Source organism: Mustela putorius, unplaced genomic scaffold (assembly GCF_011764305.1).
Source record: "Mustela putorius furo isolate JIRA1106 unplaced genomic scaffold, ASM1176430v1.1 tig00000585_pilon_pilon_pilon, whole genome shotgun sequence".
Taxonomy (NCBI): Eukaryota; Metazoa; Chordata; class Mammalia; order Carnivora; family Mustelidae; genus Mustela; species Mustela putorius.
The window spans coordinates 9,236,851-9,262,682 of NW_025421424.1; the positions used below are offsets into that span (position 1 = coordinate 9,236,851).

The 25,832-nt window shown below is 52.3% G+C and overlaps 1 protein-coding gene across 3 annotated transcripts in view; it reads left to right on the top strand.

Moving 5' to 3' along the window:
* Positions 1–11,848: 11,848 nt before the first annotated feature.
* KCND3 (potassium voltage-gated channel subfamily D member 3) overlaps positions 11,849–25,832 on the top strand; it is a 208,528-nt gene continuing 194,544 nt past the window's right edge. The window contains exons 1-2 of one of the 3 annotated variants that reach the window (XM_045081791.1): positions 11,849–12,085; positions 18,743–19,926. In XM_045081791.1, coding sequence (XP_044937726.1) covers positions 18,821–19,926 — 1,106 coding nt within the window. In that variant the 5' untranslated portion in view covers positions 11,849–12,085; positions 18,743–18,820. 3 annotated transcript variants of the gene reach the window in all.

Below are 25,832 nucleotides of genomic sequence, written 5' to 3' on the forward strand. Positions count from 1 at the left end.
CTTCTGTTCACACTGAGCCCAGCTGTCTCCATTCTTTATGACTCTGGACATGATTTAACATATACACTCAAAAAAATGGAAGAACAACTTCTTAAATTTGCAGTAAATGTATTGTTCAATAGATTTGATTTACTAGTTACAAATCAGAGAAGAGCCGCCATGGCAATTTATTGTGATGTTGTCTCAGGAGTTGGAGTCCACTGCTTCTATCGACTCTGATTCTCATAAAAATAATCCAGTGAGAGGAAGACCTGTGATGCCTCTTGGCACCAGCTTGGATTGTAACCGCCACACCCTGGTCTGCATATCAGTCCCCCCTTTTGAGATGACGAGACCATGGCAGGTGGGGGATGGGAGCATGTCCCATGGATTTAACAACATTTGTTCTGAGTAGTTGGTTGGGGTCAAGAAACAGAGGTCTCTGGGCATTGCCACTTGTGAAAGATTTACAAGGCTCCACTTGTCTCCCTTGTGACTCTGCTGAGGATGAAATGGATGGAAAACTTTTATACATTGTGTGTGTGTGTGTGTGTGTGTGTGTGTATGTGTGTTGAGGGGAGGGAGGCTCATAATTTAGAGGGATTCAGAAGTGCCAATCTCTTGGGAAAAAATTCTACAGGATAGTCTCTACTGATTCCTAAAGCAGCTGCAAACACCTCCTTCCTATTCCCAGGGAAAACTTGGAAGTATGGAAAGTTCTATAGCTGAACAGGGTCAGGGGCCAAGGGTGATGCAGTGGAATGAGTGTCCCAGGCTGAGGGGCAGGTCAGGCCTCCTGGGAGAAGTGTTTCCAAGCTTTGCAGGGTGTGTAGGCATAACTAAGCAGAAGTGGGGAGGAAGGATAGAGCTCCTGTGGAAGGAACAGCCTGAGCAAACCTCAGGGGTAAGAGCAAACTGGGCATTCAAAAAATTGTAGCACTTCCCATAGGGCAGGAACAGTCTTGAGGGCTCCAGGAGCAGAAGGGGGAGAAGTTGAAGAAGTAAAGATTTGATAACAACATGAGATATGTAAGGTATGTCTACTCCATTGGGAGGGCCATGGGGATTTATGGAAGGATTTCAAATGAAGAGCAATAGGGCTGGATTTGTATTTTGAAAGGGTGGCTGGCTGCTGTGTGGGAAATGGACTGGAGTACTTGGCTTCCTTGGCTGGACTTCTATTTCTGGAAAATTCCCCTCCTATCTCTAGCCTTGGCCAGGAAGCACAGCCCTGGGTCCTCTGCCCAGGTGCTGAGGTGAGAATGAGATGTCACCCCTGCCCTCAGGAGATGCAACCTAGGGAAACAGGGCTCATTCTGTGGGAAGAAGTCATATCAAAGCCTGTGACCCCGAGTACCGGAGTGTCACTCGTTTATCCTGGGGAGATAACTGGAGGAGGCAGGCACAAAGACCTCCCAGTCAGGGTGAGGGGTGAAGAAAGGAAAAATTCTTTCCCTAAGTGTAAGGTCTTCCAGCTGGACTAGTAATGAAATTTACATGAAACACACTAACAGGAGGAAAAAACCCAAAATTTATTAAGTGCATAGAGAAGCCCAATAATGCAATTGAATCTGAAGAAATGACCAAGGCAGGCAGTTTTTCTCTTTTTCAGACAAAGAGACAATCAATGTATGAGGAATTGACAGGATAAAGAAGACAGATGTTCGGGAGTTTTAATTAGCAAGGAATTCTAGGCGAAATTTGGGCTGAGGTAGTAGATTAGTAAAAAAGTAACAAGGTTTGTCTCTATGGCTTCCTTGGCTTTCAAGTTCCTATCTCTGGTGATAAAAATGTGTTTTTATTTTCTAGTAAAGGGAGGGTTCCTTTCATATGTGAAATTTATTTCCTGCTTTTAGGGGGACGGAGCACGGTCTGAGTGTCCTTGCACTGGCTGTTCCCCAAGAAGTTCAATGCAAAATAATCACTATGACAGGTTGGTACATTTTAGGTGACCTGCCCTTGGCCCCTACAGGGGAAGGGCCACTTGTGCCTGAGGACCAGCCTCTGTCCTCTCATGAGCTGCACCTCCAGCTTTCCTGTAGGGATCTGGGGAAAGGTACATTGCAAATGTCAGGTCTACATAAGACAGATTGTCTAATGGAACTTTCTGTGGTGACAGAAATGTTCTTTCTCTGTACTATCCAATGTGGTAGGCATTAGTCACAGGGGGCTACTGAGCACTTGAAATGTGACCAGGGCAATTAAGAAACAGATTTTAAAATTTTAATTGTTATAGCCCTACATGATTAGTGGCTACCGTATTAGCACAAATCTAAGATGTGAGATCCTTGCAGACATTCTATCAAATGCTGAGCATGTAGGACATTCTTAGAAGCAATTCTTATTTCTTGTGCCTGGAGGCAGTGTGGTACAGGGCAAGGCTTTGAACATCAGCACGGTCAGACTTAGGGGTTTAAATCCTATTTGTGCCACTGCATTCGTCAGGGTAGGCTTACCACTTTAACATACATCAGCCATATTTCAGTGGCTTAACATAATAAAAGTTAATTTTTTTCACTCATTTCATGGTCTAGTGAAGGTGAGGAGAGATCTCTGCTCCACACAGTCATCCAAGTGCCTTCCTGCTTGTGGCTTCATCTTCTGCTGGGTCCTCAAAATTCTCTCCATTCAGCCAGTGGATGGAGAAAGAAAGACAGCATGTAAGGTTACCCCGGATGTTTTTTTTTTTTTTTTTTTTTTTAATGGGACTGGCTTATATTACTTTGGCCAGAACTCAGTCACGTGGCAAAACTTAACTGCGGGGCACCTGTGTAGCTCAGTGGGTTAAAGCCTCTGCCTTCGGCTCAGATCATGATCCCAGGGTCCCAGGAATCGAGCCCCACATCAGAGAGCCCCACTGAGCAGAGAGCCTGCTTCCCCCACCCGCTGTCTCTGCCTGCCTCTCTGCCTACTTGTGATCTCTGTCTGTCAAATAAATAAATAAATAAAATCTTTAAAAAAACTTAACTGCAAGGGAGCCTGGGAAATGTAATCAAGCTATGCCCATGAAAGAGGAACTGAATTTGATTAGCCTCTGGTCAGTTTCTGCCACAGGTGTCAACTAGCTGTGTGACCTTGGGCTTAGTTTTCTTATCTGTAAGATGGGAGTAAAATAAGAATTGGCAAAGGCTAAATGAAACAATGCCTGTGAAAAATGCTGAGGCCAGTTGGGAGTCATGACTATGATTTTTGCCTCTCAGTTGGGGTCTCATTTCAGTTATTCAGATGACACCCCAAAGCTTGCACAAGGTGGTAATCTCCATATGCTATTTTATATATGTTCCTTTCTCCCCTGGAGCAGGACAGACTTTGGACAGTATTTTTCAAGCCCTTGAGCTTGCCTAACTCAGAAAGAGATGAGTCCTAGGGCACGGATGCAGGTACTGGTTGAACATTCTTGGCATTTTGGAGTGGAGCTAGGCAGGACTTCTTTCCTGGGGAGGTGTACTTTATTAGCCATAAAGAGGGTGCAATTATTGAAATATTTACAAATGAAATTGTATCTCATATGTAAATGAAATTTGCTTCAAAATTATTGGGGGGTGATGGCGAATAAAAGTATAGATAACACATGGTTAGCCTTAAGTTGGTAATTATCAAAGCTAAGTCATGGGTTCATGAGGGGTATATTACACAATTCTCTCTTCTTGTGTGTGCATTTGTAAATTTCCACACTAAATAATTTTTTGAGCGTGCTTGGGTGGCTCAGTTGGTTAAGCGTCTGCCTTTGGTTCAGGTCGTGATCCCAGAGTCCTGGGATGGAGACCCACATTGGGCTTCCTGCTCAGTGGGGAGTCTGCTTCTCCGTCTGCCCATCTGCTCTCCTTTTTGTCTCTCTCAAAAATAAATACATTTTAAAAAATAGTATTTTGAGGGCCACGAGGATCCTTTTTTTAACAAGGTTTTGCAGAGAAGTCCAGAAACTTCTTATGACCTTGCAGTATGGGGACAGTGGCTGGACTGTCATTGTTTATTTGTTGACTCACCAAAGCAATGAATGACTTTGCAGCTGGGTCTTCCACAAACCCAGCGAGGCAGAGACACCCAAGTGCACCCTTGAGCTCTGAAGAAAAATGCATTTGAGTATGAATATCATAGATGTGCAGAGCTGGAAGGGGCCTTGGGACGCATGACCTGTGCCTGTTTACCAAGAGGAGGTTAGTATAAAAAGTTGGTACCCAAATCAGCCTCATTACAACACTTTTGCGAAGGCTGGCAACTTGATTTTCTGGCTTCAGAATGCAGAAATAGAATACAGAAATGCCTCATTGTTGACAGTTGCATTAATGGGACCAGTATCACGAGTGGATAATGACTCTGTAGAGTTGGGAAGAGCCTCCTGACCCTTCAGACCTCTCTCATTACTCTGATGGATGCCTGAAATCTTACCCATTCTGTTTCATTTGCCTTAGTTTAAGCCTGTATCCTGTTAAAAAGTGAACACTGTATCTCTGGACGGGATAGTCACGCTTCAGCTTAAATGATTTTATCAGGTTTTGCTGATGGGGAGGGGATGGGGAGAAAGAGGCAGCTCAGGGCTGCAGAAATGGGGTGCTGCAGAATGGGGAGGAGCCAACAGAAAAAAGGGTCTGGTGACCAAGTTTTCTGACAACACTCATTTCCCAAAGTCTCAGTCTGAACAATACCACATGGAAAGAACTTGAGTGACCTGTCTAATCTTTGCAAACAAGCCATGTAACCAGCGGCCAAGATTTAAAAGCTAGTTTCAAATACCTATAAATTCAGTTACTATGTTACAACCACCAGCATTCTTGTTTATAATTGCATGGGATATGTTATATAGAGTGTATAACTCAATCCTCATGAACCCTAAGGGTTGATACCATCAAGATCCATTTTATAAGTGAGGGAACTAAGGATCAGAAAAGTAAAGTGGCTTGCCCAGAGTCACACAGCCCAGTAGAGTCAAGATTTAAAGCCCGATCTATCCCAAGGCCTTGTCCTCACCACGAAGTCTCCCAGGTTTGCTGATGTGATTTTCATATCATTTTCTAATTAAAATCCAGCAAGCTTTGATCTTGGCATCTCCTTGAACCAAGCCAGGGTTTTGGTTAGTGGCTTTCTGACAAGCCCCCATGCTAGTTCTTACAGTGAGCAACAATGAGCATCGTCACAGCTGTAGACAACCAGGTACCATTTCCAACTGACAGCATCCTGGCTATTCCCAAGGAGTGATATTCTACCAGAAAGGAAAGAAAAGAATTCTCTGAAAACCAATCTGGTTCAAGAGAACACTGGCCAAGTCTCCGCAGGCAGCATTGACTGAGGCTCACTTTGTAGATTCGAAAAGGCTGGAGGAGGGGGGCTCTGGGGCTCTTTTCATCTAGCATCAGCCAAAAATTGAACACCTTGAACCTTTCTGTCCTCATGCCAGAGCTAGAGATCAATCAGGACCTGGAGGCTGACCAGTTGACATATTTTCACATATTCTCAGTTACACACAATTAAGGGAACCATGTGAATGAAAGTATAAATAATCCTGGGGCGCCTGGGTGGCTCAGTCGTTAAGCGTCTGCCTTCGGCTTAGGTGGTCCTAGGATCAAGCCCCACTCGGTGGAAAGCCTGCCTCTCCCTTTCCCACTCCCCCTGCTTGGGTTCCCTCTCTTACTCTCTCTCTCTGTGTGTCAAATAAATAAATAAAAATCTTAAAAAAAAAACAGAAAATACAAATAATCCTAATGTAATTTTATTGAATCTCTGCAACGTACCAAGCACTGAGCTAGTATATTTGGAGATGATAAATAATGGTTCTTGCCTTAAACAGCTTAAAGCCAGAGCAGGAGACCACCATACAAACAACGAAGGTTATAAGGAATGACTAGGGTAGCCCAGCTGGGGAATGGCTAGTTCCTCCTGGAGTTAGGATGGACTTTATCAGTACATCTTATGTGACCCTTGGGCTGGGTATTGAAGGTTTCTGGCTGAGTGCATGTTTTCGAGGAACACAGAAGGAAACAGGAAGTGGTGGAAGGCCTTTCTAGAGGACGGTAGAGAGTGTCCAAAGGTACAAAGGAGTGAAATGATGGGATCTGGTGTAGTAACAGAGACAAGGCTACGTGCTGGAAAGAAAGGTGTATGAGTGGGAAGAGGGAAGGTTAGAAAGGACGTGAGGGGAGGTGCCGTGATCAGATGAGGATGTTTTAGAGGAAATGATCTATTGCAGAAGGTTAAAGGAGGCTGGGAGGATGCCCCCGAGACGTATCTGTGTACATTGACAGATATGCCCAGTAGGTAGTTAGGGGTAGGGGAAAGCTCCGAAGAGGATCGTCAGCACCTGAATGAATTTGAAACCAGAGGCTTACCTTGACTCTTCAGGATAAAGGGCAGATAGAGAAATAGAGAAGAACAAGGACAGAGCCCTGGGAAACATCATTTTCGAAGCAAACGGAGCCACCAGAGAAGAAAACAGTTACAGTGTACCTAGGAGCTACACCTTCAGCCTCTCCTGCCCTCCTCCAAATTTTTTCTAGCAAGAAACTGAACAAATGATTGAGATATTTTCCTTCCTAACAGTGCCAGCCTCCCCTTTTCTTCTTCCCTTCCCTCCCTCTTCCTTCTCCTACTCTCTTGCTTTAAGGGAGGTCTCGATGAACAGATAGCCCCCCACCATGGCTATGCCTCCTTAGTACCTGCCTGGGTTGGAACAGGTATCCAGCTTTTGAAGTTCTGGAAAGACTGACTTTTGGAAGATCCATTGGAGCCCACCAACTTTGACGACTTCTCATTGGCCATCACCACTCTAAGCATTTTGACTAATGAGAGGACACGCAGGAAGCTACAGGCCCCCTGAATGGGGTTAGGACTTCAGGAAATGTGGGTTTGCCCCACTCCCTGAGGAAGGGACCTGGGACACTTGACAGTTGTGAGTTCAGCCAGCAGAGCCCCCAGTGTTGGGCAGGACATCTTGGACTGGCTCAGCTGAACACTGCAGACCAATACCTAGCAAGTGGACCCCTGGTTTTCTGGGATGGGGACAAATCTCCTCATCATTGACACACCTCCTGCTTCATCCTGGAAAACTAGAGAAAGCCAAGGCAACACCAAGCTCTGAAATTCCTCAGGAAGAGCCCCTGGGCAGCTCAGTCACTTAAGCATCTACCTTTGGCTGGGTCATGATCCCAGGGCCCTGGGATCGAGTCCCACATCAGTCTCCCTGCTCAGTGGGGCACCTGCTTCTCCCTCTCCTTCTGCCCCTCCCCCTACTTGTGTTCTCTCTCTTTCTCTATCAAATGAATGAACAAAATCTTTTTTTAAAAAAATCCCTCAGGAGGACTGTACCCTGAAAAAGACTCAGACGGTACAACCCCAGCCTGGACACACTGAACGCCTGCCCCCATGCCCAGCCTGTGATGCCAAACACTGGAGAAACCAGCAGAACCAGGTCAATAGCGTCCTCTTCAGACAGATCTTAGCTGACCAAGGGGGACCACTCTATTCTCCAAAGAGCAAATGACCATGACCGGCAGCCTTGGGGCATGGAAAGAGGGAGGGTTCAGAGATTCACTCTAGGGGTGTGGCCTGGGATGCATCCCTGTGCATCGACCTCCTTCAGTTTTCCCATCTAAAAAATGGTAATAATCTGCCGTGCAGGATTAGAGGAGACCCAGCAAGGAGTCCAGCACGTGAGGCTCCTCCACTTGAGGCTCCTACTAAACCAAATATACCTCAATGACTTGCAGTCCTGCCCTACATCCCTTGGAAGCTTTCTGATTCTTGGTCTTTCATTGTTTCCCTCTTATTAGCGGCCTCATGAGTTCCTACCTGTGACCCTGAAGAAGCCACTTAACCTTGCTGTGCCCTGATGAGATGCCCAGGGACTGAAGGCAATGAATTCAGTTGGCCCATGAATAAATGCTGAGATGTCCAGCTGCAGGGAGAAGAGGTAGAAGGTCATGGCCAGATCAAAGCCAGAGGTCCCAAATCCCAAGGGGAGACTAAGGGAGAACGAATGGCCATCCCCATTGAGTCCTTCGCTAGAACTGCCCTTCCATCAAGCCTTGCTTTACATGGTTAGATGAATAAGGGAGGCTGGGCCCATATGGTTAGCATAAAATTGGTCCCCAGGAAGTGCCCCATGGACTTTCCAGCTGGTCCAGCCCCTTCCTTATCCCATCCCTGTGGCTCCTCTTTTATTCCTTTGCCAGAAGTTTCCCTCTTCTGGGACTTAGGGAATCAACTATCTCAACAAGGTGAACTTGACCCTCTGCAGGCTGTGGCTGGGCATCTTTATCATTGTACGGGTAGAGCGCATGTCTCCGTGTACCATCCAGCTGTTCCGCCTTCTTCCGCAAACATCCTGTTTGCATCCCTTCTGCCTTGAACAACAACCACAGCCAACAATTCTATGGTACTTCTTATGTTCCTGGCACTGTTCTCAAGTTCTGAGAGTTCATTTAATCCTCACAATGACCCGTAAGGTAAATAGTAGCATCTATTGTCATTTTACAGCAGATGAGGAAATTAAGGCATGGGGAAAGTAAAGAGCTTCCCCAAGGACGTACAGCTGGTAAGTCACAGAGGAAGGTTCAAAGTCAGAAGTCTGACCTCAGAGCCTATGCTTTTGACCTCCAAGGTATGTAGGGCATTGAATCTCTGTCAAATGCAGGAAAGCCTGCAACCATCAAAGGTGCAAAAAAGTCTCTCTCCAGGCTCCTGGCCCAACATGGGGCAAATGGCTCAAGTAGGACAGCAGGAGCAATGAGCAGGGGAGAGCAACCCTGATGGACACTCCAAGGCACAGCTTCAAAGGGCAAGCCTGAGTGCAGCGGCCCCGGGAAAGAGCTGCACAAGCGCACCAGCCTGGCATGTCAGCACGGAGGTGGCTGACTTGGAGCTGGCTTGCTTCTTGCCCTCACAGTCCACAGGGACAAGTTCTGCAAAGAATGGCCAGAACCACAGGACTCAAGAAGAATCCTCATGTGTGCACAGCTTAGGAAGGACACACAGACACAGAGAATAGTCATTCACAGGAGCACCGTCTTTAAATAGAAAAGATAGCTCTCTCTCTCATACACATACAGGCACACCCACAGAAGCATGCACGTGCGCGGGCTTGCGCGGGCTTGCACGGGCGCGCGCACGCGCGTGCGCACACACACACACACACAGAGCAAGGGCCAGCAGGACAACCGAACAGACGCCTGAGCTAGGCTGGTGGCAAGGGGAAGAAAGCTAGTGTCCTGGCAGCTCCTGACTTTCAGTTCCTATTTAAAATGTCTGAATTGGGAGCATGGACAAGCTCCCAAATTAGCTTTTTAAATAGAAGCTGAGAGTTAAAGGAAAAGCGGCCGTGTCATGGGGGAAAAGCAAGTGAAAATCCCGGCCAGGCCAGGCCAGAGGCAGAGAGGGGGAAGGTGAAGCCATGCAGGCCTGGAAAGGGCCAGTGGGAGGATGGCAGCCACTGGGAGGGACAACACCTCCTGGACAGTGGCTTCTACAGCTGCCGGAGTCAAGGAACCTTCTTCTGCCCATCTCTTGCTCTCTCTTATTTTCCAGGTCACCTGGTTGTGAGAAGGGCAGGTAAATAAGAAACTTACTGGCCTAGACGAGAAATTCAAGTCTTTCATATTTCTCTCTAGAGCTACTTCTGTTAAATGATGAAATGGTAGCCTGGGAGGAACAGGGCCAGGGGTGTGTGAGGGGGGTGGGGTTGGGGGTTCTGAATCAGTGCCCGGTCTTCAAACAGGACTTTCAAGGCACAAGAGAGCACAGCTGTTCCATCAGTTGACCTCTCTGGAAGAGGAAGGAGTCCCCCAGCTAACTATTCCCAGAAGCCTCTATGCTTTGGGGCAAACCCAGCAACTTGAGCTATCCCAGGATGCCAAACAAAGGTGGGAATGTACAAGAGAAATAAAATAGGGGGTTTTAACTCTCCCCACTTGGACCAGGGGGTGGAGAACCGAGGGGATGTGCCCCTCCCTGGACCTGCCCACCCGGAGTCTGGGCGGTCCCAGGGGTCCTAGCAGCTAAGGTCTGTAGTTGTGAGAAAATTAGCTCTTCCCTAGAGGGAAGGGAGGAGGGAAGTGGGAGCAGCGCCAAGGCCTTCCCTGAATTCTTCCCCGGTCTGCCAGGGAGTGGCAGTGTTGTTAATCATTATTACTGTATGTAAATCAGTATGCAAATCCCACAGAGCTCTGGGACTCCTGGCAAATGCTAATGGATCCCACACCCACCTCTTGAAGGGCCAATTGTACACCTTTCAGACTGACACACTGAAGGGGGCTTTGGGGAAGGTAGGAGGAATCCGTGAAAGAGGGGCTCCAGCTTCCAGGGACCCACAGCGGCCCAGACCACAACGACTGACTGTCACCCCTTAACCTGGAAGCCAGAAACCTCTCACAAGCCAGAAACCCCATCCGGACTCAGCGAGGTTCTTTTCAGCACACCCGCCCTCGCCTTCACCACACACTTGGCTTTCCTCTCTGTCCGTCTCAGGCACACACCTCTCTACGCTCAGAACTGTGATCGCTCAAGCCCTGTGTTCTGGTTCCGCTGAAGCAAGGAGCCGCCTGGCTTCTCGAGCCACAGACGGAGATTCCGAGATTCCGGGATTCCGGGCACCCGGGCCGCAGACAAGAGAAGCTGGAGCCGCCGGTCCGCACGGTCTGCGGGGACTGAAGACTCCGCGCGCCGCAGACGCGAGCAGGGGAGGCTGGGCCCGATACCACTCTCCCGGACTCGGGGGCTCCGCTGGGCTCTATCCGCCGGGTCCTATGGGCACGTGCCGACCACCTGCTCCCCATCCTGTGTCGGGGCACCGGGCAGTGGGGCTCCGTGGGCTTTTGGGAGGGACCGAGGGATAGGGCGGATTCAGGCTGAGAGTTCATCCTCCCAAGTCCAGACTCTCGAATCTGGGTACTAGAACACGTGGCAGGACAAGAGGACGAATCCCTACCTTCGGGTCCTGCCCCTCGAGCCCCGGGAGGAGAACGGCTCTTACGTGGGATCAGGGCAGTGTGAGTCCCCCTTGGGATCTCCAGCCCCTGCAGGCGGAGGCACGCGGAGATGAAGCCGCGGCGAGCCAGAAAGCTTGTGCGGTAGCAGGCTCCACCTCGCCAGGTGGCGGGGCTCGGCCGTGAGCAAGTGCTGGTGTCGCGTGGACAGTCGGTGAGAAAGAGAAAGAGACCCAGCTAGCTCCACACCCCCCCCCAAGCGCGCGCGCACACACTAGCGCTCCGTGCAGCCTCTCCTCGGATCCCCAGTATATACGCCCCCGAGCTCACACTCGTGCCCACTCAATGCTCCGCCCCCACGCCCAAGCCGAGCTCACCTGGCCACGCTCACCCCCGTGCCCACCCTTGCCGGCACACGCGCTTCCACCCGCGCTGGCACACTCCGCCACCTCCAGGCACACCCTAGGATTCCTCCACTCGCCCGGGGAGACGCACCAGGCTCTGCCTTGTCTCCCCGCCCCCCGCTCGCGCGCGCGCCCCTACACACACACACACACACACACACACGCACTCACACACACCCTCGCGCGGGGAGTCACACGCCCTCGCCCGGGGCACCCTCCCGCGGCGAGCCTCCAGGTCGTCCTCCTCTCTCCCTCCGCTGCCTGGCGGGCCGCGCTCTCGGGCCTGGCCTGGAGCCGCTCCGCCGGCGGGGATCGGCAGGGAGCCGAGGGCGCAGCCTCGCCGCCGCCCCCGGACTCTCCTCTCCGCCCCGCCCGCGCCGCGCCCCCACCGCCTCCCCCTTGGGGAGAGGGACCTCGCCAGGCAGCGGGTGGCCCGCCGGGCTCCGCTCCGCGCGGCGCCGGCAGCGGCGGGGGCAGGGCGCGAGCGAGGAAGCCCGCGAGCCCGCGAGCCCGCGAGCGGGGCGGCGGGGAGGGGACGCGCCGCCGAGCCGGGGCTGGAGCGGCGGCGGCGGCGGCGGCGGCGGGGGAGGGAGGGCCCCACGGACCGAGGGACGCACGAACGGACGGAGCCAGGGAGGGAGCGAGCGAGACTTCGCCGGCGAGCGGCGGCTGCTGGGCGCTTCGCCGCGCTGCTGGGCGCTCGGCGCCTCCGCGGCCCCCGGCTCCCGGCCGCAGCTTCCTCGCGCGCGCGGGCGCGGGGCGCGGGGCCCGGGGCTCGCTTCGCCGAAGGTAAGAGGGACCCGACCGAGCCTTCTGGAGCCAGTAAGTGTGAGGAGCGCTGCTCCCACGCCTGTTGCTCCAGCTGCCCACGCGGCACCCTCCCACTCTTGCGCCCGGGTGGGTGGGCGCTGGGGCGCCGGAAGGATTGGGGGTGGGGCCGGCGCCGCGGGGGAGCAGGCAGCCGGCCCGGGGGCGTCGGTTCCCTCCGGCTGGCTGTGCAGCCACCTCCGGGCAGCTCGGCGACGTGAGGCTTGGGGGGTTGGGGGTGTGAACCTCTGCCCTCTTTCCATTGGCCTGCCTTCCCTCGGGGGTTGCCACAGGCAGCGCCCCGTCATCCGGCGGCAGGTGGCGACGGCTTGCTCGGTACCCCCGCTCCTTGCGAGGAGAGGACAAGAGAAATGGCTGAGGGTGGAAGCAGGGAGCAGTTTGGGGCGCTTCGCAAAGTTCTCCAGCCCGGCGAGCCTGCGGTGTGCCTACCAGAGGCGGGGGGCCGCACATCTGGTCCTGCCCGACGCCGCTTCCACCCCGCGAGCTCTGGGAAAGGTCTCTAAGTGACACTGGGGCCAGTGCGGGCCGTGGGGGGGGGGGTTCGAAAGACTCGCTTTGGCGAGGTGTTTATACTGGGGCTGGGGAGCAGAAGGGACAGGACAGAGAAGTTACCTGGAATCAACTGAATTCCTGTCCTTGCTTAGCGTTGACATTTGAATGGAGTCCAAGAGGTTCTGCTTTTATCCCTGGGCAGCCTGATATGTCAGCAACAGGCTGAGGTTCCGGACCTGGAATCTTATAGCTCCGTTGTATTTCTGAAGAGAGGGTGTCTGAACTTTCTTACGATCCTGTTTGTAAGACTGGTCTGGGGTTCCTCCGTGGTGCATGTTGGTATTTTGCATGAATGTATGTGATGGTTAAATGTATGCGGTATTTACCGTTACTTCAAGGAAACCTGGATATTTAATGTCTATAGAAAGGGCGTGTAGGAATTCAATGCAAAGCATGTGTCCATTTCCCCATGAGGACATGTTGGCACACAGATCAGAATTGATGTGTTTATTTTTCCCAGTTGCTACTTGAAGGCAACAAAATGCAAGTACACAAGGGACCCCCAGAGGAAGAAAGATTAGTAGCTTGTTCCCTTTTGCTGTTGAGGAGGCTGGAGAAAAAGAGAGTTCAGGAAAGTGCCCTGGCCAGCCTAGGAGTGGCAGTGTGGGAGAAGAGGATCTGTGTGCTTGTCCCAGGCATGTACCTCAGGGATCCCCAGCCTGGCACCCTGTCTGTTTTGTGCCCCTCCATCCAAACCCTGAAGGCAGAGGAAAAGGCCCGCTGAATGGTCAGGACCCTCCCTGCCCCGAGACTGGCCCCATTCTGGGCTAAGCAACGTGTTGTAAAATTATGGAAGGTAAAAGTTTCCAGAGACTCTCCACACCCAGCACGCTACCGAGGTCACTGAAGGGCAGACCTTGGTGATGGGGTGCTTTGCTGCCCTGTGCCTGGGGTCAGGTTAGGTGTCAGTCCCCAGGACAGGCTGTCTTGTCACTTTGCCCACTTTGGGCCCTCTCCCTCCAAAACAGAAGCTGTTTAATAGAGCTGTCTTTTTTACAGCAGGAGAATTTGTATTCCCCTCTTCTAGAATTTTTTGCCTTTGCCATTTTAGCCCTCACCTGTTTTAAATGGCTTTTCCCTGGCCTCCCCCCACCCCCATCTTTCCCACTGTCAAACTCTTTCTGCCAAAAGCAAAAATAGCTTCAGATTTTTCATTTGTAAAGCGTCCACGTCCTAGTAAAACCTTGGCATTTGAGGCGTGTGCCATGCCATTGGCTGGAAATGGGGCCGCACTCTTGTGCCTGTTGCTGGAATTCATAGCTGGGTCTGCTCCACAAGGTGTTGGAGCCTGTCAGGGGCGAGCGCTACACAGAGTGCCGTGGAGAAGCCCTGCTTAAACAGGGTCACATCTGTGGGCTTGTGTGGAGGCTATATGGCCTTGGGCCTGGTATCAGATGGGAAACTTTTCCTCCCCTTCCAAACCTCACCACCCCCTTAATACACACACACACACACACAGTAGCAGTGGGGTAATGCTCCTTTGGGGTACCTCTTACCAGGGGAACAGGGATTGAGCCTCTGGAGATGGCCTGGCTTTTGCTTGGCCTTCTTTGGGAAGATTGTCCTGGATTGGTTGGGCCTTGGGACTAGAAGCCTTTACGATAGACAGGGGTTATTTTTCCTTCCATATAACTCTCAATTATTCATCTGCGAGCCATAGATGAGGTACTCATTGCCCTTGAGAAGAGGAGATGGGCCTGAGGTGAAGAGGGTAAAGGGGTGGGACTCAGCTTGGCAGGGACAGATGCCAGCCACTGAGACTTGGTCAGGCTAGAGCAGCGCTGGGAGATTGGAAGGGGAAGGGCGCTGGCCCGGCCCGGTGCAGAGCTGCATATTGGGCCCGAGCAGTGTGCTCACGGGGTACCTCCTGGCTCAGCAGTCTCAGGCCTTGCCCGAACCCCCTCAAAGTCTTGCCTCTCCGAGCTCCACTTCGGGATAAAGCAAAGATGTTAAGGGTCAGAGGTCCAGGGTGCAGTGTCTGGGAGGAGGCCAGGAGGGCTCTGCAGGAGGACCCGGTCTCGGATGGCCTCAAGCTCTGAGTTGATGCAGGTTGTGTACCCTGTTCTGGGCACCAGCCTCATCAGGAATTCCCAGAACTGCCTCTTGTGGAGATGAGGCTCTGGCGAAGTCTGTCCCCACAGCAACAAACCCAGATGCTCTACTTCCTGCTTTGCATGGGCAGCTGTTCGAAGAGGTCTCAGGAGCTCCAGCCTCGTGTCCCGGATCCTGGCAGTCAGGGATGCCTTGAGCCGAAAGGCTCCTTGTCACTTTCTTGTCCAGCTCTCTCCTCTGACAGAGGAGGACTCTGAGGTGCAGGGCACCTTGGGGGCTTGGTTTCACCAGTGCAGGAGAGAACTGACACAGAATGCAGAGCTCCCTGACCTGCTCTTTGCTGCCTGGACTGGGGCGAGGGGCATCTCTGCAGCCTGCTCTCTACTGTGAGGAACATCAGTCTGCCTACACTTAGGTCAGGAGAGCCATTCGGTAGTGACTCGGTCAATCACCTGCTCGAAAAATCATCAGCTCCTGCATAACGTGGAATTCAGCCCCTCGGAAGGGATCTGAGTCTCAGCTCCCTCCCTGAAACTGATGGGCGGAAACATCCAAGTCATAGGATTTTCTGTGAGGATAAATTAAACTGTTGCTGCAGAAGTGCCTAAAACGTGCCCAGAGCCTCGTCAGCACACCATCGATACGCCCTGGATGTGAATTGGAATTACTTGGGACCGAAGCGTGCATTGCGGGCTTTCTTGTCCAACCGCCCTTGCTCCCTAGAAAACCCAGCGAAGAGTGCAGGAAAGGACTGCAGATCCTCCCAAGAGCCCAAAGAAAGTATGGGAGTGAGCAGGGTACATTTCTGGAAAAAATATAAAATGCGCAGGGTGTGTTCCCAGATGCATCAGGGCCTGCGGCTCCCCACCACGGGGAATGAACAACCCCCCTGTTCTTTTGCCATAATCAAGAGCTCATCAGGCTTGTGCTGTTTTTCTGTTCTCTGAGTGATGACATTTATAGGCAATGTCATTGTCATTCCTGTTGTCTTCTGCGGCATCTGAATCAACCTCCCTTTATGAGGGAGCAGAGGCACCTGTGACTATCCTCCTTAGCATGCAGATGAGGAAACTGAGGCAGAGATTGGCTCCTTGAGAAAACCCGCCTGAGAGCACAGTGAGTCAGAGCACTTGAGTTGGATTCTTTGGATTCTGGTCTGGCTGCAGAGTTTGCTGTTTGTCAGGAGAGAGAATGTCTATCCTTGAACCCCACCCCCTTAGCAAGGCATGGAGTAAGATTGATAGAATGCAAATGACACGTATAAAGCCCGGGTTTCCAGTGTGAAAACCTTCCAGTGCAGCATGCTGAGTTGCCCCCCGGGCTGTCGGGTAAAAATGGAGGTGTTGTGGTCTTTTCCTTCAAGGAGCTGACTGTGGGATGGGCAAAACAGGGTGGTACCCTTGAACCCCACATGGAGACTGCCTGGGTTTAAATCTCTATGACTTCTTATCAACAGCCTTCAGCCAGTTATTCAAATTCTTCAAGATTCCTCTTCTTCATCGGTGACACGGGGATGACAGTGGTGTCGGTGGGGTGGGTTGAGATGGTGCCTGGCACCCAGCCAGCCCTCTGTCAACATCAGCGGCTGTCCCTCTCTGGACAAGAAGACCTAAGAGTAGACAGGTAGCATTGTGGGGGGCAGGGGGCGTCAGGCTGCCTGAGGTGGGATCCCTGTTCTAACCCTTTCCGGCTGGCAGATTGCCAACGCTCAGACTTCTTCCTAGGTTGCTGTGAGGGTAACAGGAGATGATCTGAGGAAGACAGTGCATAGAGTAAGTGTAAGATGATTGTTAGCGACGAGTATTAATTGGATGCATAGAAAGTGTCTCGCAATCCAGCCCAGGGGGCCAGAAGTCTGGAGAAGAGAGGCAAACAAAACACTAGGAGCCCAAAGAGGGAGAGCATTTCAAGGTGGCAAGAGAAGGGGGCATGGCAGAGAGGATGGGGAATAGGGAGGCGAATAGGATGGTTGAAAGAGAAGGATATTCCCCACAGAAGGAGTGTCCAGAAACAGAGCCCCCTCCCCGTGTGCCCGGCCTGTGCATGAGCCGCTCTGCTCTTGTTGCTGGAGGCTGGGGCAGGTGCATGGGGCACGGGGCACGGGGCATGGGCCAGAATGGTCAGCCAGGATCCGTTTGCAGCAAGGCTGGAATGCTGGGCCAGAGAGTTCGGACCTGAGATCATAGGTTGTGGGATTCAGTAACACCAGAACCTGGTTTTAGGGAACTCACCCTGAGCAGAATGGATTTCTGGGGACCGGGAGAAACAGGGGTGGAGGGTCGGGGTGAGACGAGAGAGATGAGCAGGCCAGTGGGAAGGGAAGGAAGGAGGCCTGAGGGAACGAGGGCCATCATGAGGGCAGTAAGAGCTGTTGTCTCATTATTGGGCAACCCTTTGGGCGAAGCAAGGAGGAAGATGGCCAAAGGGACAGGCCTGGGGTTAGGGCAGCCAAGAACAAAAGGCTGACTGAGGAGCAGCTATGGACAAGGAGGTAGGATTGGTTTGACCTTGTCCAGGGTCAAGGGCATCCAGATGGGGACACTCTAGTGGCAGCTCAGTACTGAGAGGAGGTGGAGATCTGAGAGCCTAAAGGAGTTGGTAGCCAGGAGAAGGAAGCAGGTTTAGAGGGAAAGATGAAGATCAAAATCCCATTTACAAGATAAACCTCTGCCTCATTCATTTCAACATAGAGTCAAGCCAACCCGAACTCCAGAGGGTCCAACTCATTCTGAGAGAGGATTGGTCCCGTGTGCCAGTTTAGGATCAGTGAAAATGAGTGTGTCAACCCCAAACAATTTCCTGGTGCTGTTACGTGTGTTTCTGTGTCACCACATGTCTTCCCACAGATGGTAACACATTTGGGGATTCAGAGTCATTTCAGTATCATCCTTAAAAAGCCAGATTTGGGAAGGTAAATCTGTTTCTCAAAGCCAAAAATAATTCTCCGAGCCCTTGTCCCTCCCCATCCCCACCCCCCACCCATCCATGCAGGTGATGGGGAGATGTGTCCGTGGTGTGGTTCGGAGTCTGCTGGGGGAAGGGATGAGGCAGCCCAGGGCTGGAGTGGAGCCGGGTGAAAGGGGCTGGCATGGGAAAGAGTATTGTTACATAACCCGAGGGAGCTATGGATGGTGGGCAGATGGAGATGGGAGGCGAGGAATCTGGAGATGGCAGAGTGTGGATCAGCTTCCTCTGGGAGGGAGAGGGACAATGCACGGAAGGCAGGTGAACCAAGAGCCCAAGACCCGCTTTACAAGGTGGTGAAGGAGAGCCCTGCCCAGCCTCACAGCCTCCCCCCACATTTTTCTGTCCTGGCTCTGAGGGGCATGGATGGATGCTAAGTTGCCAGCTGGCCCAGAGAGTAGCACACCAGGGACCGCCTTCTCCATGGGACTTGGGGGAAAGAACCGTACCAAGCTCTGGGCCTACCATCTTCACCTGCCATCTAGGAGAACTTTCCAGACATGGGCAGGCCCAGCCTCCTACCTCACCCAGGAGGAGTAGAAAGAATATGTTTACCTGATCTCCCTCACCCACTCCCCCATTCCTGATTACCCTGGTGGGTGAAGAGTGAAATAAAAATTAGCATGTTTATCCCACTTTTAAATTTGTTTAATGAGAACTCATTTACCCTCTCCCAATTTAAATTCGTAATAACGCCATAACCTTTCAGAGCTGATTATTACCCGCACCTTCCCAGATCTTCCTACCAAAGAGGCTTTCCCTCCAAATGCTCCTGAGCCTTCCTGGAACTTGACAGTTTGTTGGGCGGTCAACAACATCTGGCAAGCCCGCACGGCTGCACTGGCCTGGCCCAGGTGCTCTCTCTAGGAGGGGAGGGAAAAAGAATGAAGTCCCCTCCCTTGGGTAGTGCTTTGGGTTCCACTGATTTGTCATTAGGACTTTGGCTGTCTCTCACTCAGCGCTGACCCCGCCCCGCGTCCCATTTCCTCCCTGGGCGGGGAGGCAGTCGCGGGCTCACCAGCTCCTCTGCTCTCTCCTCCTGTCTTGCAGGGGCCGCGGGACTGATTCCAAGCTGGTGTGCCAAGCCTCTGAGCAGCAGCGGCCGGCCCGAGAGCTGGAGTCGTCACCATGGCGGCGGGCGTGGCGGCCTGGCTGCCCTTCGCGCGGGCGGCGGCCATCGGGTGGATGCCGGTGGCCAACTGCCCCATGCCCCTTGCCCCCGCCGACAAGAACAAGCGGCAGGATGAGCTGATCGTCCTCAACGTGAGCGGCCGGAGGTTCCAGACCTGGCGGACCACGCTGGAGCGCTACCCGGACACGCTGCTGGGCAGCACGGAGAAGGAGTTCTTCTTCAACGAGGACACCAAGGAGTACTTCTTCGACAGGGACCCCGAAGTGTTCCGCTGCGTGCTCAACTTCTACCGCACGGGGAAGCTGCACTACCCGCGCTACGAGTGCATCTCGGCCTACGACGACGAGCTGGCCTTCTACGGCATCCTGCCCGAGATCATCGGCGACTGCTGCTACGAGGAGTACAAGGACCGCAAGCGGGAGAACGCCGAGCGCCTCATGGACGACAACGACTCGGAGAACAACCAGGAGTCCATGCCGTCGCTCAGCTTCCGCCAGACCATGTGGCGCGCCTTCGAGAACCCGCACACCAGCACGCTGGCCTTGGTCTTCTACTACGTGACTGGCTTCTTCATCGCCGTGTCGGTCATCACCAACGTGGTGGAGACGGTGCCGTGCGGCACGGTGCCCGGGAGCAAGGAGCTGCCGTGCGGCGAGCGCTACTCGGTGGCCTTCTTCTGCCTGGACACGGCCTGTGTCATGATCTTCACCGTGGAGTACCTCCTGCGGCTCTTCGCGGCGCCCAGCCGCTACCGCTTCGTCCGCAGCGTCATGAGCATCATCGACGTGGTGGCCATCATGCCCTACTACATCGGCCTGGTCATGACCAACAACGAGGACGTGTCAGGCGCCTTCGTCACGCTCCGCGTCTTCCGCGTCTTCCGCATCTTCAAGTTCTCGCGCCACTCCCAGGGCTTGCGGATCCTGGGCTACACGCTCAAGAGCTGCGCCTCCGAGCTCGGCTTCCTCCTCTTCTCCCTCACCATGGCCATCATCATCTTTGCCACTGTGATGTTTTACGCCGAGAAGGGCTCCTCGGCCAGCAAGTTCACGAGCATCCCCGCCTCGTTTTGGTACACCATTGTCACCATGACCACGCTGGGGTGAGTCCGCGTTGGTGGCGGGTTGGGCGGAAGGTTACGTGGAAGGGAAACTTGGGCGGGTAGCGGGGTGCAGTGGACAGGGGCGGAGTCGCCTTGCAGGGTCATAGGAGCGAGGGGAGTTGTCTCATCCGACGGAGGAAAGCGCACCGGTGATTCGTTTGGGGACGAGAGCTTGCTCTGGATTGACTTTTCTTGGGGAGGGGGCGGCAGCATGCATTTTATAAAACATGGGAAATGAAGACGTTAGTTCTCTTTTCAGCCGTGCCTTCCGTGTCTGTGTGTGGGGTGGAGTGAGTCGCGGTTGCTGCATTCTGAAACGCATCGGTGCATGTAAGGGCAGCAGGTGGGTAGGAAGAAGGGCGGGAGGAGTTTGGGGAGTGCTGTAAGGAGGGTGCACAGTTGCATTAACCAGAACACACGGAGAGCACTCTCTCTGGATCCTTCCTGCGTTTCTTCTCAGTCGTGTATCTGCAGGCTATCTCTCTTGGGCTTTACTACCCCCCCCTCCCCCGCCCCGCCCAGCCACAGTCGCTCAACAGTTCAGTAGCTCTGAGCGGACTTTCTCGAAGTGACTCTGAACTTGGGTTTTCTGCAAAGCAGGGCACCGGACTTACTTTTATTTCCTCACTGAAGGAGGAGTAGCCTTGCTTTCCCGGCCTGACTCTGTGATTGAATGACCTGGCCTACCTGGGCCATTGTGAGATGGCCTGAAGGGATCATGGGGTCAGCCCCCAAAGCAGCAGGACCATCCCAAAGAGGGAGAGGCACTCAGCAAGGCCGTGGGTGACTCCATCTCTTCTGCCTCCCCGAGGTCCCTTTCCTAGCTGTGGTCACAGAAATGTATTTATGGGGCTGGTCTGCAAAGCTTTCCATCCGAGGAAGGGGCTCAGGAAGGAGATTGCAATCTTCTCCCCTAACAGGATTAGAGTCAATGGAGGCAGCTTTATGGAATCATGTATTTCTTAAGGGTTTCTGCTTCGGCCGTTGGAAGTCATTGAGGCTAATGCAAAAATCCCTTTACAATTCATATGCTGGGTCTGTATTTGCTTAGGCTGGGAAGCATTATATTGCTGATGGAGAATTCATGAAGCTTTTTATTTGGTCTTTGACAATTTGGTTGGTGGCGTCCTGGTGATTCAATTTTTTTTCCTGGCCGACACCCCGCGGCACTGGTGTCGGTTTTCCATAGTGCTGTGTGTGCTTATTGGGAATGACTGAGCAGGTGAGGGGACCTTTTAAAATGATTACATTTGTCATTGTGCCACACGAGATGGGGGGAGCAAGGGGTGTCACTGTCTATCTGCGGAGGCTACATTGAATGGGGGCATTCCGTTTCCCTCTTGTCTGACTGACACAGGCCATCCTGCCCCTTCCTCTCTCTCCAACACACACACAGTTCTTCGAACAGGCACTCACACCCGGGGTTGGTAGGAACATCTGGTTGTTTGACCTTGTCTCTTGGCACAGTAGGATATTTAAGGATAAAATGGGCTACTTTGACCTCTTCCTGGTCAAACGCTGGATTGGGCTACTTTGACTTCCTCTTGAGTTGCTCACCAGGTCAGGAGAAGACGCAGCTTTGCCGTTTGGAGGCTGACCCTAACCGTCCTTTCATACTTTCCTAAAAGGGACACCCCCCCCTCCAAAGTCCAGGACCTCCCTGGCCCCACTCCTGACGTGGCTGTGACTGTCCATTGCCCTATGTGTCCTTTGAGGGGACTCATGACACTAGAGTGATGCCTCAGGACTGCCGTGGGGACAAAACAGGGGAGATGGATGGATGTCAGAGTTAAAGTGGGATCGTTTCAGAGGAGATCGATGGAAACTTTGGAGACCACCTGCCTTTTACTTTTTTATTATTAGTATAACAGCACATGTGTGTCTACTGTGTGTCAGTGGTGCACTAAGCACTTTGCATATATTATCCCTCTGAGTCTTTACAACAGCCCTGCAAGGTAGGAAAAATGCCATCCAACTTCACAGATGCAGCAGGCGAAGCCCAGAGAGGTCAAGTAGATTGTGGTCGTCATACAGCAGATCAGGGGCAAAGCTGATTTTCCAATGCAGTCTGGCTGTTTCCAGCGCCCATTCCCTGTTCACGTGCCAGTCCGCTTGTCCGTATACCATTCTGGGTCGTGGGTGGAAAGTAGACCTCCAGGGTTACTTCTTTTACATTATGGCTTCAGGGGTTAGTTCATTCAAGGCATGTCGCTCTTGAACAGGAGCACAGTGAGTGCCACAGCCACTGCCTTAGGCACACAGGGAATTTGTAAATGAAACATTTTCATCTGGCCGGTTCAAATGCTGCCTTGGAAATCAATGACTGCATTCCTGGCAAAATCCACTGTTTCCCTGTCGCTAGGGAGGCCACTGATTTTCTTTAGCATCTGCTCCGTAGGTCAAGGGGCAAGTCCAGTGTCAGCAGACGGACAATCTCGGCCTTGTATTTACTTTCAGAGGGCAGGAAGGGGATGGCTGGGAGTGAAGACGAAAGGGGAAAAGGGAGAAGCGTGTTTCCCCGATGGCCCTGTGGACTCCTCGCCCTGCTCTTCCCATGCCTGCAAACAACTGGCCTCTGGGAGGTATAGGAATGAGCAGGAAAAGAAGCCTTCCTTCCGTAGTGTTTTCCTTAACCTCGGATAAGTAATGGGACAGCAAGCTTTTTCTTCCCATCCGCCCCGGCTGGTGTGGTCAAACGCTGGATTGGGCTACTTTGACTTCTTCAAATGGAACCATTGCCAGCAAATGGAAACCATTGCCAGCATCGCTGTCTGGTTATACATAGAGGGTATTTGGCAAAACCCTTTTAAACGGCTTGGTCAATGTGAATGGGGCGCCTTTTCCACTTGCCTGGCCTGATACTGTTCTCAGTTCTTCCCAGACCTGCCCGTCCTCTTTCTAGGGTGGGCCTAGGATGCGTGCTCTGGCCCAGCCCTAGTTCTGGCGGCAGAGGAGGGCAGCCTTCACCTGGCCTCTGGTCCACCCCCTGGGACACTCTGCAGCATTGTGGTGGTGGTAGTGGGGGGTGTGGTGGGTGGGTGATCTTCTTGCTCTGCTTGGAGGTCTTCCCAACTCGACCCCGGAAATGTTTCCCTCTCCCCTGGCTGGCTCCCGCCCTGAACATTTTCACTGGCTAGTTTCAGGCCTAAATCATCCCCAAGAACGCTTCTTTTTCTTACTCCTTATTGGCATTTGAGCCCCGAGTGGCTGTGGAATACCAGGGGCCAGTATTCTGCCACATTCTACCGTCTGTCCGAGTGCTTCCAACAGCTCCCAACAGACACTTTGTTCTTCCTGTCTTCGGATCCTCCCTGTCCTAATCTTGCCCCAAGTTCCAGTTTCAGTCTTGCAGAAACTGTCTTTGACTCCTTTGCAGAGGAGGGCCAATTGACAGACCATGCGGCTGGACCGAGGACCGATGCGCTGAGGGGAGTTCATGCTCCCTCGCTCTGGTTCCTAACTCTGTCCTCTTTCCCAGGACTCACTGATGAGTTACTCAGGTGTCCTCCAGGGAGGAATTTCTTGGAACCGATTATTTCTGTTTATTTAATATCTCAAACTACCTTAAGCACACAGAACAATAATGGCCCCACTGCCATGGGGAAGACCCCCATGGCCAGCTCATGTTTCCTTTATGCTCCCTTGACCGTGGAGCTCCCACACGCACATGAAAGGATTACTGTTGGTGCTTCTAATCACTGTTATAAATAAAATCCTCAATTATCTCAGTTAACAGAGGAAAGGGGTAACGCAGAACTCCCAATGTTAAATAAGACCAACATACCTAGTTCACGCAGATATTCTATGCTGTAGACTTTTTAAAGCAGATTTTCCTTCTGAATTTTGTCTGACTTTGCTTGGCATCGTGATTGGCCTAGACTGAGTCAGTCTGTGGGTGAGGCTCCAGTTCAGTGTGTGGAACTGGGGAGCGTGCAGAAGTGGGGAACGTGCGGAAGGAAAGCCTTGCAGAGCAAGCAACCACCAGGGCCGTCAAGAGCCAGCTCTGAGACTGGAGAGGATGAGGACTTCCTGGCTGTTTTCAGGGTGGGAGCTTGGGAAGGGCCCCAAGCAGCCTTGTTCCTGGTGCGATGGCCTGCCGCTTCCAGGTTGGCTTGCTTATGTAATCAAGAACGGCAGCCTATCTGTCACCCCATGGCCTGAGATGAGAGAGCTTTTGACAGTGTCCAAAAATCACTTTAACGAAAACAGAATCGATTTTTACTTCTTCCAAGCATGAAGCAGCCTCCAGGTGATTTGCATTTCCCTTTAAAACCTAATCCTGGAAGGGGCCTGCCTGAGGTTTTGTGAGACTGGGAGCCGGGCCTGGACAATCAATACAGGCACATCACAGAACCAGGGTGCTTGACCAGGTTTACCCTCCACCCAGTGCAAGAAATAGAGCCAGTCTAAGACCTGGTTAACCCTTCAGTCCCCCAAATTCCAGCTGCATCTTCATCCCCTGCCTCTGGGGCCCAGCAGCCCTCCTCCCAACTCCCAAGTGCCTTGGCCCAGGACACTAGCCAGCTGTGCCTACCTGGAGGGTGGTGTGTCCCTGCCCAGGGCAATCTGATCATAGCCGCATTTATGGGGAATGAATGACTACAGATCTTTTCTTGGTTTGACACTTCTTTTTTTTTTTTTTAATTTTTTATTTCTTTTCAGCATAACTGTATTCATTGTTTTTGCACCACACCCAGTGCTCCATACAATCCGTGCCCTCCTTAATAACCACCACCTGGTTCCCCCAGCCTCCCACCCCCCAGCCCTTCAAAACCAACAGTTCTGTGATGCTGCAATTCCCAAGAGAAAACACAGATCCACATCCCAACAAGGAATCTTGCATTCATTCAACATTTATTGAGTGCCTGCTGTGTGCCAGACCCTGAAAATACAAAGCACCATGATTGCACATCAGCCCAGCATAAGGTCCAGGCAGAATGAATTGAATGAGACCCACTTCTCTTCCTTTGGACCAAAACAAGAGATGGCGGAAAGAGCAGTAGACCGAGGGTCAGAAAAAGAGGACTTTTCTCATATTCTTCCTGCCACTCCAGAGACAAGCCCTCACTGTACTCTCTGTATGGCTGACTCCCGTCATCCTTCGCAGCTCAACCCCTACATCATCTCCTCCAGGAGGCCTTCCTGCCACCCCCAGGCCCAGGGTGTACTAGGTACCACTTCTCTTGCTTCCCACTGCGGCCTGGACATACCTTTGTCTTGTCAGTTGCCACATTTTGTTAACCTGATCTGCTGATGTGTCTTTCTCCCAGGTTGTGAGCTCATCAAGGGCAGCTTTCAACTGCAGAGATCATTGTGTGATCCGTGCCTAAGTCGGGGTCTCCCGAGATTGCTGTTTAGCTAAACAGGGTTGTCCTCCAGTTTTCCTATCTTCATTTTCCTCACTTGCTTACCATCTCCTGGCCATTTTAAGAACCGGTGGGAGTGCTATCCGAATGTGAGCTCTTTGGTCATGTCAGACAAATATCCATTTCTGGGCAGGGGGTAGATGGGGAGACCAAGCAGTATGTTGTCTAGTTTGAACGCCAGCCTTAGCTTGGTGGGGCCTTTCTTGCACTGGAGGTTTCAACCCTCAATCTTCACTATTTTGGGTCACTTGGCCATGCTTCCTGCAGCAGACTCTGGGACCAAGGAGAAACAGGGAGGGAGCCAGAGAGAAGTCCCCCCATCAATGAAATTTTCCGCCATTCTATTCTTTGGGCAACCAATATTTATTGCATAGCCAGTAGGCACTAGGAACATGGCAGCCAACACAGTAGTCTCTGATCTTGTGGGGCTTACATTCTGGTAGAGGAGCCCAGGCAGTAGATAGATCAGCGGATAAATACCAGTTCATGGTACAGAGGAAAATAAAGCCTGGGGGGTAAGCCGGGAGTGCCGAGTGCAGG